General features: G+C 49.1%; 1 protein-coding gene across 5 annotated transcripts in view; it reads left to right on the forward strand.

Moving 5' to 3' along the window:
• The first annotated feature begins 428 nt into the window (after positions 1–428).
• The window catches only part of PCSK7 (proprotein convertase subtilisin/kexin type 7), a 23911-nt gene continuing 8799 nt past the window's right edge, over positions 429–15540 (forward strand). The window contains exons 1-12 of one of the 5 annotated variants that reach the window (XM_015590096.2): positions 429–582; positions 2010–2169; positions 2669–3139; positions 3830–3964; positions 4574–4760; positions 5842–5932; positions 6846–6900; positions 7299–7437; positions 8279–8379; positions 11027–11194; positions 11671–11778; positions 12260–12362. In XM_015590096.2, the coding sequence (XP_015445582.2) occupies positions 518–582; positions 2010–2169; positions 2669–3139; positions 3830–3964; positions 4574–4760; positions 5842–5932; positions 6846–6900; positions 7299–7437; positions 8279–8379; positions 11027–11194; positions 11671–11778; positions 12260–12362 (1783 nt within the window). In that variant the 5' untranslated portion in view covers positions 429–517. Of the gene's footprint in view, positions 583–2009; positions 2211–2668; positions 3140–3829; positions 3965–4573; positions 4761–5841; positions 5933–6845; positions 6901–7298; positions 7438–8278; positions 8380–11026; positions 11195–11670; positions 11779–12259; positions 12363–15540 lie in introns of those variants that run through there. The other 4 variants (XM_006912776.3, XM_006912774.3, XM_015590097.2 and 1 more) reach the window with 4 other exon arrangements.

Below are 15540 nucleotides of genomic sequence, written 5' to 3' on the forward strand. Positions count from 1 at the left end.
TTCCGGCGACAGGAGCAGAGGGGGCGAGGCTCGGGCGGGATAGGAGAGGCCGCGGTAGCACCGGCCGCCCCCGACGGCGCCCTCTGGCGGCCAGAGCTGGCACCGTCTAGCGGACGCGGATGTGCGGAAACCCGCTAAAATACAAGTGGATTCTTCCGGAACGCAGGGAGATGCGATGGCAAGAAGGAGGGAGACCCAGTAGAAGGAGGAGCCCCTTTAAAAAGGTTCCAGGGAGAGTCGGGGCAATGGTGGTCAGAGGGAGAAGAGGAATGAGATGTTTTTAAAGGTCGCAACCGAGGTGCCCTTTCCAGAGGACGCCATGAAGAAGACGGTCACTCTGGGTAGGGCCCCTCTTGAAGATGCCCGAGAACTCGGGACGGTGGTGCCCTGTGAGGGAAGCCCACCACACCTGCACGCTCCTCTCCCGGCGGAGGATGCCCCTAGCGCCGGTTGCTCCCCGCCGGTCGGCCCGGGCGGGGGACCCACTGCTGATTGGCTGCGCCGCCGGGCGGAAGTGATGCTACTGTCTCTAGTTCCTCAGGCTCCCGGGAATCCGCGGCGGCAGGAGCTGCGACCCGACCGGTGAGTTGGAAACTCGGTGGGGGCGGGGCATTGGATGTCCGGGTAGCCGAGAACTGGGGGAACTGCTGTCCGAGGATGAGGAAACTGCACAGAGTGCTTCTTTAGTCCTGGCGTGGGAGAGCCCAGGGACACGGGGCACCGGCGTCTGGGATTCCAGTGCAGTATGGGTCCCTCTACGGAGAGGAGCACATTGCACGGGGCAATCGAGGCCGGAAAGGGAGAAATCAATGAAACTGACTCCTGTACGCAGCCTGGTTTCTAGGAACAGGGTGTAGAGGGTGAGAGGAGGACAGTCTCTTGGGAGCAGAATCTTGGACTCCAGGCTGTCTATATTGTTCCTCTTCTTCCTTGGCACCTAGGAGCTGTAAAGATGTACGTAGCAGTTGAGTGAGGTTGAGATCTGCTTTCACAGGGTATTTAAGGTTCCATTCCAGGAAGTCTGGGCGTGGGGGCTAGAGAACTGCTCTTTCAAAGGGATGGAAGGAAGTGGTGGTCTGGTTTCTCTTACGGAAGTCTATGGCATCTACTGGGACTTAAGGAGCCTGCCTAAATGGGTCACTATCTGGCTAACAAGATTTGTTTTACTTAATAAGTTATGCACACTGGCAGTGTCATCTGAATATCTTGGGACAATCGAGGCTGTTGGAGGGCAAGGAGGAATTTGAGAGGGAATATGCCAGGGAACATAAAAGGAAATGAGAGAAGGAGATGTGGAATGCAGAATATTGGAAGGAAATGTTAGGTGGCATAAATTCCTTTCAACCTTTCCAAAGAGATTTTGGTAAAACATCCAATTTTCTGTAATGTTTTTAGTCAAATCCGTTTGAGTGTGTGAACCACCAATAGGTACACACATGTCATGCCACTCATTCACTTGTTTCTATCTCCACGATTGCCCACCAGTTAGCTGTAATTTGGCCCTTCTATCTAACCATGGGTGGCAGTCCCAGGTTTGGAGCCTGAGCCCTCACTTCCAAGCCAACCTGCTAAGCTAGTAACTAAGGGTAGCCCTTCAGTGCTGCTTTCCTGTCATTTCTTCTCTCTCAGTTGCCTTTCGGTTTCGTTTGCATTCTCAGGTTTATGCCTTTTGGTTTCGTTTGCATTCTCAGGTCTTCCCCATTTCCCTTTCCTCCTGCCTCCTCCTACTTCCCCTGACATCCAGAAATCAGGAAGTTAGCTACCATCTGGACTTCTAGGAAGCAGTAGTACCTACTTTTTCAAGAGGGGTTTTTGATTACAGTTCAAGCCCTCTTCTTGGCTTCTAAGGAAAAAAAGAAAGGAGGGTGGTATGGTGGTTAGGACAAGAAGTAGAGTTTCTGGGTTTTGTACTGATTTGGCCTTACTGTACCAGTTCTGTTCAATCTATGACCTTTTTGAGGTCCCTGGAAATGATTCTTGATGATTGGCCAGGTTTTTTTTGGTTACAGGTCCTGGAGTTCATGGCTAGCCTCTGTTTGCTCCACTGGGTTTGGGAGGACATCGTTTCTTCTTTCTTGGGGTCCACACGTCTGCAGTCTGTGCTCAGAGTCAACAGAACTCACAGTGAAAATCATGTCCTTTTCTCCATTTGCACAAAATGAGTGTAAGGTGGTTAGCCGAACCAGGAGCTCAATCTCACATAGAGCTAGGTGGGAATGGGGCCCTACCGGGGGGAGTTAGTCCTAAGAACAACTAGACTGAAGTCAGCTGGGGAATGATTTTTGTCCCCTCTAAAGAAGGAAAAAGGGTCTCTTCTAAAGAACAGTCATGATTCTGCCAGCAATTTGTGGGAGTGTTAGACTTTCGAGCCCTCTTCATGGCAATAATGGGAGAGAGCAGCATGGTGCCTGTTAGCAACTGGACATGCTACATGATTATCTAGCGAGATGGAGATTGGCCCATCATGCGATGGAGGTGTCCACTGGGGTTAGTACAGGCCCACACTCCACGCAGGGGCCTATATTTGTTGGTCAGGAATAAGCATGAACAAAAATTTTAAAGGAGTGGATTGGGAGTTTCCAGTTATACATTGATGGCTCAGTCTCCTTCTCAGATTACTGCAGTTATCAACTCTTTTATCTTTCATGTCTTTTCTCTCTGTCTACAGCTTACTGCTCTGATGCCGAAGGGGAGGCAGAAAGTGCCACACTTGGATGCCCCCCTGGGCCTGCCCACCTGCCTCTGGCTGGAATTAGCTGGGCTCTTCTTACTGGTTCCCTGGGTCATGGGCCTGGCAGGGACAGGTGGGCCTGGGGCCCAAGGTCCAAGGGGGCTAAGCTGGGCTGTGCATCTGGACAGCCCAGAAGGCAAGAGGGAGGAAGAGACTCTGGAGCAGCAAGCAGATGCCTTGGCCCAGGCAGCAGGGCTGGTAAATGCCGGACGCATCGGGCAGCTCCAGGGGCACTACCTCTTCGTCCAGCCAGCTGGGCACCGGCAGGTAGAGGCCGTCCGGCAGCAGGCAGAGGCCGTATTAGCCAGGCATGAAGCTGTGCGCTGGCATTCAGAGCAGAAGCTGCTAAAGCGAGCCAAGCGCAGTGTCCACTTCAATGACCCCAAGTACCCACAGCAGTGGCACCTGGTAAGTACGGCCCTGTAGTTTTCAGCTTCAGATGGATAGATTCTGAATATCCACTTCTTTAATAGGCTTTTGGCTATATTACTTTTCAGTTGTCCTCATCCTTTTCCTGAAGAGAGATTTCTGTAGACTTCTGTGGCATTCTTCCTCGTGATCCACCTTTCCTGTGTTCACTTCTAAAGAGCTAGTGGGCTGCAGCGGTTAAGATGTGGGTGCTGGGGCTAGGCTGCCTGGGCTCAGATTTTAGCTCTGCCACTTAATAGTGTGTGCTTTGGGGCAAGCTGCTTAACCTCTCTGTGCTTCAGTTTCCTTCTCTGTGAAATGGCGATTGTAATGGTACCTACCTTGTAGAGGTAGTTAGGACACATTAATTTACATATGTGTGCCCAAAACATGGTAAACTCTATAAGTGTTAACTACTAACATTATATTGTGTAATGTTAATATAATATATATTAGATGGTATAATAATTTTATCATCCATCTTTCACCGTAGTCACCATTTCATCTTTATTGCCCATGAATGCTGCCAAGCTTTCCTGGACACCTTGGTCCACAACCTCTGTCTGGCTCTTTGATGGCTACCAAGAGTGAAAGGGACTGCTAGCTATAACTTGTATCTCTGTGGGCTATGCTATGTGTCATTGGATTCCTAAGGCTTTGAAACAGTTCCTCACCCTGTTTGTCCTATAGAAGAACCAGCGGAGCCCCGGCAGGGACATCAATGTGACAGGCGTATGGGAACGCAATGTAACTGGGCGAGGGGTGACTGTGGTGGTAGTTGATGATGGAGTGGAACACACCATCCAGGACATTGCACCCAACTATGTGAGTGGCCCCAGAACTACCCCTCCCACCCCCGTGTCTTACCTCCTTCAGGCTTATTATCCCTTTTCTTAGAGGTCACTGGGCCAAACCAAAGGGCCTGGGAGGTGGAATGGTGTTTTTCATCTTCTTCCCCAACCAGCTTTCCACACTGGCAGTTAAGACACAGGGAGTAGCTTTACCCTCAGCAGGGGAGAGGATCCCCAGGGATACTTTCTGGTTCCTATCTTCACTCCCTGGTGGAGAGTAAGAAGTGGCCCCTGTAGGCAACTTCCCTGTGCATACAAGTTCTGAGCACATTCCTCTCTCAGAAGCCTGGCCTTTGGCCCTAAACCCTTTTTATCCCAGGTTTCCCAAGTCATGGAGTAGTCTCTTGGGTACATTTCTATAACAGACAAGAGAAAAGTTTGCTGAGAGCTGTAGCACTTCTCAGTTTTGCTCCAATGTGTCCTGTCCTCATATCTTGTAATCTGTGTGGTTTGCAGAGAGAGATGGTTCTGCTGCCCTGGTTCAGAGCCCCTGACTCACAGTTTCCCTCTCTCTCTCAGCTCCAAGACCTGACCTCTTATAACCAGTGAGTGACCACCTATTGCCCCCCACCCAATGTTTCAGAGCCCTGAGGGCAGCTACGACCTGAACTCCAATGACCCTGACCCCATGCCCCACCCGGATGTGGAGAATGGCAACCACCATGGCACACGATGTGCGGGAGAGATTGCTGCAGTGCCCAACAACAGCTTCTGTGCAGTGGGAGTGGCCTATGGGAGCCGCATAGCAGGTACCTTCCAGTCTAAACTCGGTAGGTTTCTCCTGTGATGGCGGTCTTCATTCCCTGCCCCCATCCCCTGAATTCCGAACTGTCTTTATCCTACCCTCAACACGAACACAGCATAGAACAAAGGGTAAGCTCATAATAGCTGTCTGTGGGACAAATCAGTCCATTGACTTTTTTTCAGTGCAGTGGTGTTTCAGACATACTTTTAGCAGAAATCCCACCATATAAAACAGATAAAAGTGAGAATGCTCTGATGTAGGAAAGAGGCCCCAAGCCCCACCTGCTCAGTCTCTCCTTCCCTTTTTCCGATCTTGGTTATGCCTATCTGTGAGGCCTTCTTGATTTATCTGTGTTGTCTTTATTTTCGGTTTGCCAAATGCCTTCTCATCTGCCCTTCCTCCTTGACCCTACATGTCTGTGGAGATGTCTCTCCCGTCTCCCAGCTCTCCATTTTTTCAAGAGAACTGAGCAGCCCTGGCCCCCACTGAGGGTTGTTCTAGGACTCCTTCACCTCTCAGTCTTCAAGGCAGAAGGTGAGAAGAATAAATGAGGAAGCCCTCACCATGATTCCTCATAAATGCTTGGAACCCACCAACTGAATAGATTGGCTGTATTCCTCTTACACTCCAGCAGAGGGCAGTAGCCCTCTCTGTAAATGAGGCTACAGAAGCAGCCAAAAACCTTCAGAGCTCAAGTCCCTTCTGAAAGCTCCAGTGGTCCCTACGGAGTCACCAGGATGTCACCCACTTTAGAGGGTGAAGTTAGGCATCCATGGGAGTAGTTAATGGCAATGAGTACCATTTATTGAGTACCTTCTATGTATCAAGCACCACAATGCTGTTTTACTTGATTAAAGATGCAAATAAGAAGGCAAACTTGGTTATCTACATTTCAGCCTATGCCTCTTCCCACCAGACCCAATTGATCCTTAAAGTCTAAGATTTAGCATTACATTAAAAAATATTTCTGGCAGGTACATATGCCTGGTATAAAAAACAAGAGCACTTAGAAAGAAAGTAAGTCTCCACGTGAGGTTCTCCACCACCCAGTTTCTCATCTAGGAGATGAGCATTACTGAGGAGCTAATGTGGCCTTTACCACCTAGGTATCCGGTTACTAGATGGACCCCTCACAGACAGCATGGAGGCTGTGGCATTCAACAAGCACTATCAGATCAATGACATCTACAGTTGCAGGTGAGGCAGAGCCAGGAACAGGTGATAGGGTAAGAGGCTCAGGCACCTAGGATGAATTCTCCAACAAAAGAACAGCAGAATGAGCTGACGCAGACAGGTCCCAGCCTAAAATCCTTGCCCTCATTTCTCTAGATCTCCAGCCAAAGGGTTCTCAGTCTTTAAGCCTGGTGTCACCCCAGTAATCAGGTTGTCACATGAGGAGTACTCCAGCCTGCCCCATGTTTATTTGTTTAATAAACTCATAAGACTCCTGGGAGAAAGTGGGCTTCCCTCTCCAACTACAGCTAAGCTAAACACCTAGCATCAGTCCTCTCTACCCTGTACACATAAATGCACCTGCCACTTCAGGTTATGGTTATGGCAGGAGAGTGGGGTGGGATTAAAGAGGAACTAAGATTAGGCTGCCTCTATGGCACTGATGACACCTGTTCTTCCCCGTAACCAGTACCTCCCTTAAATCCATGACAACACCACAATGTACATGTCCTCTTAGACAAAGAATAGAGAACTCCTTAGACCTAAGCACTTACACAGATTGAATACTTCCTTTGTGGGCGCTTCTCCATCAAGCCTAGTGATAGATCCCTGATCAAGAGAAGATGGCCCCCTGTTCCTCTCTACAACTGTGTCCTGATCCTGCTCCCTGGGACCTGAGAAAGGATTTTTACGAGGAGCAGGTTGAAGTAGTCCTAAATTGGGAAAGTTTCCAAAGAAAAGAACTTTAGCACGTACTTCTGTTTTCCACTTTGGAGTGGGCCTGGACCTTTGACCCCTATGCCCCTTAATGCTCCTATATGGGAACCCTTGGGAGGAGAATAAGAGCCCAGGCAGAGGGGTGGCTAGCTGAGACTGTGGGGCCTGGATGGGCAGCTATGCCTGGCTCTGGCTCTTCCCTCTGGGTATTTCTCAACAGCTGGGGACCGGATGATGATGGGAAGACGGTAGATGGCCCCCATCAGCTTGGAAAGGTAACTATGAATTGCATGAAGACTTTAGCAGACACAAGACACCCTCCTCATTCAGTTCCTAGAAGAATACTACAAGTTGCTCCCTCTCCTACCCCACTCCCATTTGCAGTGTCAGTCTTGTGCCATCTAGCCTCGCCACCTCCTTTTAGGAAGAGCACTCTTAACTGGGGGGTGGGGGGTGGGGCACAAATTCTGAGAGAGAGAAATGAAACAGTGCTCTGAAATCATTTCCATTTGATTTTGTGCTTGGCTTCCCATTTCTGGCCCCACCCCTCTGATAAGCAGAGTACATCCATCAGACAGTTGCTCAGCTTAAAACAGCTTCCTGGCGACTGGCGTGGAAGGTAGAGGTCTTTCTGTGAGTTTCTCGGCTGATCTCTTGGTGTTTTTCTCCTCAGGCTGCCTTGCAACATGGGGTGATCGCCGGCCGCCAGGGCTTTGGGAGCATCTTTGTGGTAGCCAGTGGCAATGGGGGCCAGCACAACGACAACTGCAACTACGACGGCTACACCAATTCTATCTACACAGTCACCATAGGTAGTGACCTTGAGGTTCCTAGTGTGTGAGCGCACACGCATACATGCGCGTGCGTGCGAGAGATAGAGAGAGACTGACTCACTGGTGAGGAGACTGTATCTTGGTATGTGTGTCACTCAGTGACAAGGAGACTTTATCTTATTGTGTGTGTGTCACTCAGTGTGAGCACAATCTTCTCTTCAGGCTCAGATAGGAGGGACTAGCCCTGCTCTCAGAGGACCTCAGGACTTCCTTAGAAGTCACCATGTCCTGGGAACATTTTCAAGCCAGCATCTGGACATACCCCACCCCACCTCTACCTGCTACAACTGGTTAGGCCTCTGCTCCAGCCCCTCTTCCCCTGAGCCACTTGCCTTCTGCTTGAAGCCTTCCCTGAACCCACTCCCCTTAACTAGCCTAAATTAAATGCCCTTTACCTGTGCTCCCTACCATAGCATTTGCCATCCTAGTTCTATTTATTTACTTACGCAACTTTCTCTCTGACAATAGACTCCTTGAGCTCAGTACTGGTCTTTACCATAAGGCCCTAGTGGCACGCACAGTACGTGACTCACAGTAGATAATTAATAAATGCTGAGGAACATTAATGTCTGAGTGGATAGAAGTAGAATGCTCCTAGTTTTACCCTGAAGCGAGCCTATTGAAAGAATGGTGTTAGGGCACAGAATACCCTCTGCCACTTGAGATTGCCTGTTCGGGTAAGGAGTGCGGGCAGTCTGAGGCACTTGAGCCACTGAAATCATTTTTTAAGCTCAGGACAGCCCCTCAGCTGATAACTCAAAATAACTTTGATATTCTCAGACCCTGATCCCAGCTCTCGTGTCCCATACTCTGTCCCTAGGTGCTGTAGATGAAGAGGGACGGATGCCTTCTTATGCAGAGGAGTGTGCCTCCATGCTGGCAGTCACCTTCAGTGGCGGCGACAAGATGCTCCGGAGTATTGTGAGTGCCTCCCCAGGCCCTCCACTCCTGGCCCTGCCCACAATACTTCTCTCTTTCTTTTTGTTCTCTGCCTCCCTGTCCTGTCACTGAGGTTCCTCTTCCCTAGCAGAGCTGTATCTCTAAGGGTGTTCCACCGTTGGAAGAACAGAGCTGAGGACTCTAAATAAACCTAAAAATAGTTGTTATTTTAAAATGTTAACTTGCAAATTTATATATTGTTAGAGGAACTATTAAGTGTCACATTGATTAAAGAACTTCTTGGAAATATCTTCCTTTGGTAGAATTTGGGCTTTGGCTAATTTCTATGGGATTAAAAAAATCATCATCGCATTGCTGTTCAGCCCTTACGTAAGTACTATGAGTTTTGGTCATGTTCATTATCAGGAGTAAAGCTCATGGTTGTCTTTATGGGATGAGTGGGATAAGGAATCAGAGGAATGTCTCTGTCGGCCCAAGAGACAGCTCTTTCCTTGGAGCTAGAATTGGGGCCATCACAAACATGAGGTTAGATCAAAGGAATGGAGCTCCTCAAGCTATGGGAACCTTGTAAAGAATTCAGGGTCCAGTGCCCACACCCAGCTGGCTCAGCTCCATCCCAGCAGCTTCAAGCCAGGTTTCTGGGCCATCACTGGAGAGGTACCTGCCTGGGTCCCCGCTGCTCATAGTCATGTAATATGGAGATGGGGCTCCAGGCAGGAGCCGGGCTAGAGCCAGGTGGCGTCAGATTTCTTCAGTGGCTGGGTTTAGGAGGTCTCTCTGGGACCATTGAGAATTAGGCTGCTTTGTCTCCTACTGTATCAAATTCATTTTCCAAAACTGAAATTTTGTTTTGCCAGTAAATGACTTCTGGTCAACACAGTGTTCCAAGGCTCTGTGCCAGTTGATCCCTAGCCTCCGACCCCCACCCCAGGGAGAAGAGAAAAGAGAGTGGATTAAAGTAAAAAGCAAGACAGGCTTTACTCAGTAGGCGAGGGTCGGCTGCAGAGGGCACTTTCCCCACCACCCCTGCCAGGCTATACTGGGCTAGGAGGAAGAGCTGAAACATACAGTACTCCACACACCCTGCCAGAACTCTCAGGAACCTGCCCATCCTGGCCCCACCCGGGGACCATCAGGGCGCCCCAGTTGTCAGTTTTGCTTTGAGGGACCTAGCTTTTTTCCTAACTCAACTCTTCTTGCCCCTACTACCACCTTTCATCGGAACTGTAACTTGTCCAGAAATGAAAAGTTTTATTTTGCCAAGTTCCCATCTTTGGGATGTCTTTGCCTTGAAAACCTCCTGTTTCCAGTTTCTGATCAGTGATCAGCTCGGCAGAGGGCAGGGAATGGAAGCACATGCCGCCCACTATTTGGCTGCCAGGGGCACTTCCCTGGACTTCGCTGTGGCTGCATGGGGCTCCTGCCACCATCGGCAAGTTCACAGGCCTCACAGCTACACACTAAACTATCATTGTGAGGCCGTTTCCTTAACAGGAAAAAATCAGTCTGTTCCCTGGCACAGACCAGGCTTCCCACTCTCATTGAGACTACAACTTGGAGAGTTTTTTTCCCTTTTCTTCTGGGAGTACACAGAGTCTGAAAATTATATCTGTTGGCAGCTACTGTAACAGCTAGGAGGGAAGCTGTGAGTACAGTGAAGAAAGGGCAGCCTTGGCAGAAGTTAGGACCCTGGTATCTCACCCAGAAGAGAAGTTTGGAAGAAAAAAAGTTCGCCGGTCTTAACATTGGCACCATGTGCTACATCTAAAGTGCCACATCGAGGAGCAGATTTGGGCAGGGCCCTTCTCAGCCAAAACCTTTGTAGCGCCAGAGTTGACTAGAGCATGAAAAGAAACCGATGCCAGACAGATGCCATCTCTCCCCCACAGGCAGCTTCCTCTTTCCTACCCCCACTTTCAGCTCGCACTCAGAGCCACACATAGAGAAGGGGGGACTCATAGAAACCGCACTGAGGTACCAGGCCCAGAACAGTGAGGCAGCTCATGCTGTCGATTATCCCAGGCCAGGGCGGGCAGGCAGTGTAGACAATAAACCCAGTGTAGACACTAAACCCACGGGGTGGGCAAGGGGACAGTTCCCTCTTGCTGGGAACACTCTTTGTCTGCACTGATGTCACTCCAGCTCCTTATCACTGAGCTGCCAAGTTGGATTTCCTTGAATGGTGCCGTCACCGTTGTCCCAGCTCCAGCTCTCTAGCCACTTCCCCTGTCTAGCATGGTTTCAGGGTCTGGAGCATTGGGAGTGGAGGTTAGGGTGGAGAATTTGGGAATGGGTGATTAGAGCAATGGGAACCAGGAAACTGTCCTCTGCATATAGGCCTCTCCCATTCCTCCTGTGGCTTCCTGGAGCCACAAAGGGATTAGCTGAGAGGGCCCTGTCTGAATCCTTCCCCCATAACCAGACTCTCATGAGTAACTCTTTAATTTGTATTCTTCTTTCTCAGCTCTCCAAAAATTCTCTTGTGAGGCTTTGAAGGATTCAGGATCTCTCTTGTCCTGACTGGCTAGTGGGCCTTTCTCTGGTCAAGGATTCAGCTCTCACAAAGGAAGGGCCCAACTGGGAGGCTTTTTCTGAGGACCAGTGTGTACCCCACCCTCCACAGCACATTCTCTAACCCAGTCCCCCTCCTCTCTGTTCCACTTCCCAGGTGACCACTGACTGGGACCTTCAGAAGGGCACAGGCTGCACTGAAGGCCACACAGGGACCTCAGCTGCAGCCCCTCTGGCAGCTGGCATGATAGCCCTCATGCTGCAGGTACGGCCCTGCCTCACGTGGCGTGACATCCAGCACATCATTGTCTTCACAGCCACCCAGGTGAGATCTTCGAAGGCAGACAGATGATCTGGCCCAGCCCTCCCCAGAGTTCTGATTCCAAGGACTTAAAGATATCAGGAGGCTTCAGTCTCTAAATGTCCCAGACATTAGGTGCCAAAGCGCTTTCAGTGTTGCATGTGCTTAGAATGGGTGGGGACCCCATCAAGACCACAGACCTCAACTCATTTGTACCTTCTCTGCTGATGCCGTTTTACCTGCAAAGGAGGGCTCTAGTTGGGCTCCCTCTCTTTGGAGCCTCTGACTCGTGGTTCCCTGTCTAGAAGCAGTCCATTGGGGTGGTGACATCATGGTGCTTTGACCTTTTGTCCCAGCTTTCCTTGGGGAATCCATTCCCAGTGGCCTTAGTGGGAGAGTCTGGATTGGATCAGCCAGCAGGATGAGCAGGGAAGCCAGAGGTGGGTTGTCGAGATTACTTTGGAAGTCCAAGAGACTAAATGGGACTTCTGTCCTCTCAGTACAAGGATCGCCGTGCGGATTGGATTACCAACGAGGCAGGCTTCAGCCACAGCCACCAGCATGGATTTGGCCTGCTCAATGCTTGGAGACTCGTTAATGCAGCCAAGGTGAACAGGTGTTGACAGGGCAGGGAACCCCGTATGGGACCAAGGTCTAAATGCCTTAAGCCATTGCTTGGCATGTTATAAGTGTTTAGTAAATGTTCATTCATTCATTTACCCTCATCCCAACTGATACCCATTTCACAAATGAAGAAACAGGCCCATCACTATAATTGAAGTTTCAAAACAATTTGTAAAGAGTAAATGGAACCTGAGTATTGCTTGGGACTCTCAGAGTGCTCTGGTTCTCATCTTCCACCCTGGACACAGCCATTTCCTTCGGCTGTTTGATTCGGTGCCATAAGGAGCACTCCAGGGTGTCAGCAGGAGCCTCAGGAGTAGAAAGTAAGGTAATGAGGAAAAGAAAAATAGAGCTGGGCTCTAAAGATCAAGTTGATGAGAGAGAGAACGAGAACGTGAGTGTGTGTGTGTGTGTGTGTGTTCAGTCTTGTTTGTTCATCTACCATCCCCCCCTTTCCTTTGACAGATCTGGACATCTGTTCCATACTTAGCTTCCTACGTCAGCCCCATGTTAAAAGAGAACAAGGCTATCCCTCTGTCCCCTAGCTCACTGGAGGTCCTGTGGAATGGTAAGTAGTCAGCAGAAAGGGGGTTAATCTTGAGCTTGAGGTTTGGGGCGGGGTGATGGGGAAATCATCCTCCCTGAGTCCTACCCCCTTCCCTGAGGAGCTGAGCTCCAGCCAGACCTGTGGAGTTTTCTTTGACCATTTTAGGACATGTTGCTGCTTCTGAGTTGGCTGGCCCCCTGGCTGCTTAAACAAGACCTTTCTCCCAAGTCGCTAGTAGTGGAAAGGAGCTGCCTAGCAACTGATTAGAAAGGCTAATGAGGGGAGTGGGATTGGGACTCAGGGAGCCTAGGCAAGAGTTGAAAGATGTTCCTTTGACTTCCATGCTGAGAACTTGCCAGACAATTCTCTTCATCCCAGTGGTCTTTGGATGAAGTAAAGGAGTTGGGAATTTCTTCCTTTGATTCTCAGCTTTGTCTAATACAGAGAGAGTCACTTGGGGTCGGTTGGGGTGGAACAGAGGAGAATGCATGTCTCTTTAGACTGCAGTTGCCACTCTGTCACTGCCTCCATTACAGCCGGGGTCACTGGGGTTGTCTGAGGTTTGTTAAGTCAGAGATTTGGTTTTGTGTTGAGCAGAGGTTGAGCCCCTCGCCAGAGAAGAGGGAAGCCGGACTGAGAAATTTGTGCTAGAGGATCATCTGTCTGCAGATTTTCTAGAGTTCCCATGTGAGGGTTTCCCTACCTCCAACTCATTGGGGAATTTTTCCCCCTCAAGAAATTTTGACAGTTATTTGCTATTTTTTATGAAAATTGAAACATGTCATATTTTGTGCCTCTCATAGGAAGTGATCAAACCAGAACAGTGATAAGAGGAAGGATGGCCAAAGAAGGGAGCTCAGAAAGGAGGGTCAGGGGCAGCTTCCCTTGGGTAGAGGTGTCGCTGGGAAGAGTCCGTTGTCTCACTGGGGACCATGTCCAGTGCCTGCCCATTTGCCCTCTACATGGAAGGAAATCCATGGGCACAGTTCACTGCGTTTTCCGTAAAAGGAATGCTTTCTCAGAAAGGGCATGAAGCATCAGCCAAGGCAGACAAGTGCAGGAGCAGTCCCAGGAATGCAGATCAGTCGGAAACCCCTGGCTTTGTCTTGGAAACTCCTGTATCTTGGAGATAGTGTGCTTTTTAACTTTTACCTCCCACCCAGGACTGCTTCCTGTCATTTAAGGAACAGAGTAACCCACAGTCACATCTGTCAGATCAGAGGTTGACTTAGGAGAGGGTTAGGGTCCTTTCCAGCTTTATTATCCTCCGCTTCCCGTCAACCAGGGATATTGCCCCAGCATGTCTGACAAACTTCTCTAGGAATGGAGGCATCTGGCAACTGCTTGTTTGTCACTAGGAAGCACAAGAAAGGATAAATTGTCCTGGGCAGAGACTGGGAGGTGGACTGGTGGAGAGAAGAGGATGAAGCTAAGGGAGGTAGAAACTCCGGGAGTTTTGCTAGTGGAGCCTGTTATCAGTTTGGAGGGTGGCAAGCAGGACTGTGCTACAATTTCTGAGCTCAGCAAAGGTGCCTTCCCCTCTGTTAGGACTCACTTAACACTGAGTGGAAAGAACAGAAGGTATGTTTGTGTGCTTGGAGGTTGAAGGAAGTATGTGCAGTTATAGGCTGGAAATTGAACTTTTTGGAAGGTGGAGGGAGCTGAGCATGGCCGAGATAGAAGAGGAGGTGAAATACCACTAAGACTATAGATCATTCGTGTCCAGTAGAACTTTCTACAGAGGTGGAGATGTTCTCTACCTGTGCTGCTGAGTTCAGTGGCTACTGGCCACCTGAGGCTATTGAACACTTGAAATGTAGCCAGTGTAACTAAGGAACTAAAACTTCATTTTATTATAATTAAATTTAAATAGCCACGTGTGGTTAGTGGCTATCATATTGCGCAGTGCAGCTTGAGAGCAAAACAGGTTTTTATTTCTCCCTATTGGCAGGAAATGGGGAAGATATTAGGGCCCCTCAGTTCCTTTAAATCTGACTCTGGGTCTGAACTCTCTACCAGAGGATGTGAGGGAGAGTGGGGTTTAGGAGGATTGTCTAAAACACAGGAAAATCTGTGTGTATTTATAGAAGGTTCCTGAACACTACTTGTACTTATCCTTTTATCCTAATCTGCAGTCTGAGAATGTGGCTAACACTCTGTCTAGGCATTTAACCTGTTATCTTTCAAATAAATTATCCAAAGCAATCGCTCGCTTTTATCACACTCTCTCTGGACCACCGAAGCCTAACTTCATTATCAAGGTACCTCTCCTGGTCACACCCAGGAGCTGGGTCAGAGGTCATCTTTCAACCCTATAAACGAGGCCATTGTAGCAGCCCCTTTCCTTCTCCAGCATCCGTGGGTTCCTTGCCCCATAGCCTCCTCCACTTCTCTGCCCAAGGCACGTGCTGTCTGTTTCCTCGTCCCCATGCTCCCAGGCGTGAGCACCTTCTGTACTCGTTCCAGGCTCTTGGTCCTCCCGCGACATTTTCTTCCTTAACAGTGCAGCTGGTTTTAGAGCTTCAGCTACCACTTCTCCCGTACAAATGATTCCTAGATTGAAATCTTATTCTGACCCTTTACCAGAGAGGACAGAGATTGTCATAGCTTCCCCAAGATTATGGGCAGATAAAGCCCTAGGATCTTCTGACAAGAGGGTAAGAGTTGAAAAAGACTCCACCTTACCAAAAGCCAAATCATAATAAGATAATGATCATCAAGTAGGACTTGAGTGCTGCTTCTGTGTCAAGCACTTTTCTAAGTATTAACTCATTTAGTTCTAGTAAAATAATTCTAGTGTTCTCACATGCGTGGCCACCCAGTCCCTATATAGACCAGTAAGAAAATACATGTAGCATGCCACTGTGTATACACGCTAACCCAGACAAGTACTCACAGGGCCCTTTTTGGATCCTATAACATTCTGTAATGTTCTATGTCATTGACTTTCTGTAAGCTCCTTCTCTGCTATGTTAATGCTCTCCTCTAACTGTGCTATGAATATTTTCCTTGATTTGCTAGTAAATATTCCACTGATAGATATTTAACATATACAAAATTATAGATTTCATTACCACCTCTCAAAAACCAGCTTGCTCTCCAAGTGTCTTCCATTTTTGTCAGTGCTATTACCATTCCTGAGGCTTCAAAACTTGAAACGGGGTTTTCAATCCCTCTGTATCCCTTGCCCCTCTCCAGC

Source organism: Pteropus alecto, unplaced genomic scaffold (genome assembly GCF_000325575.1).
Source record: "Pteropus alecto unplaced genomic scaffold, ASM32557v1 scaffold224, whole genome shotgun sequence".
Lineage (NCBI taxonomy): Eukaryota > Metazoa > Chordata > Mammalia > Chiroptera > Pteropodidae > Pteropus > Pteropus alecto.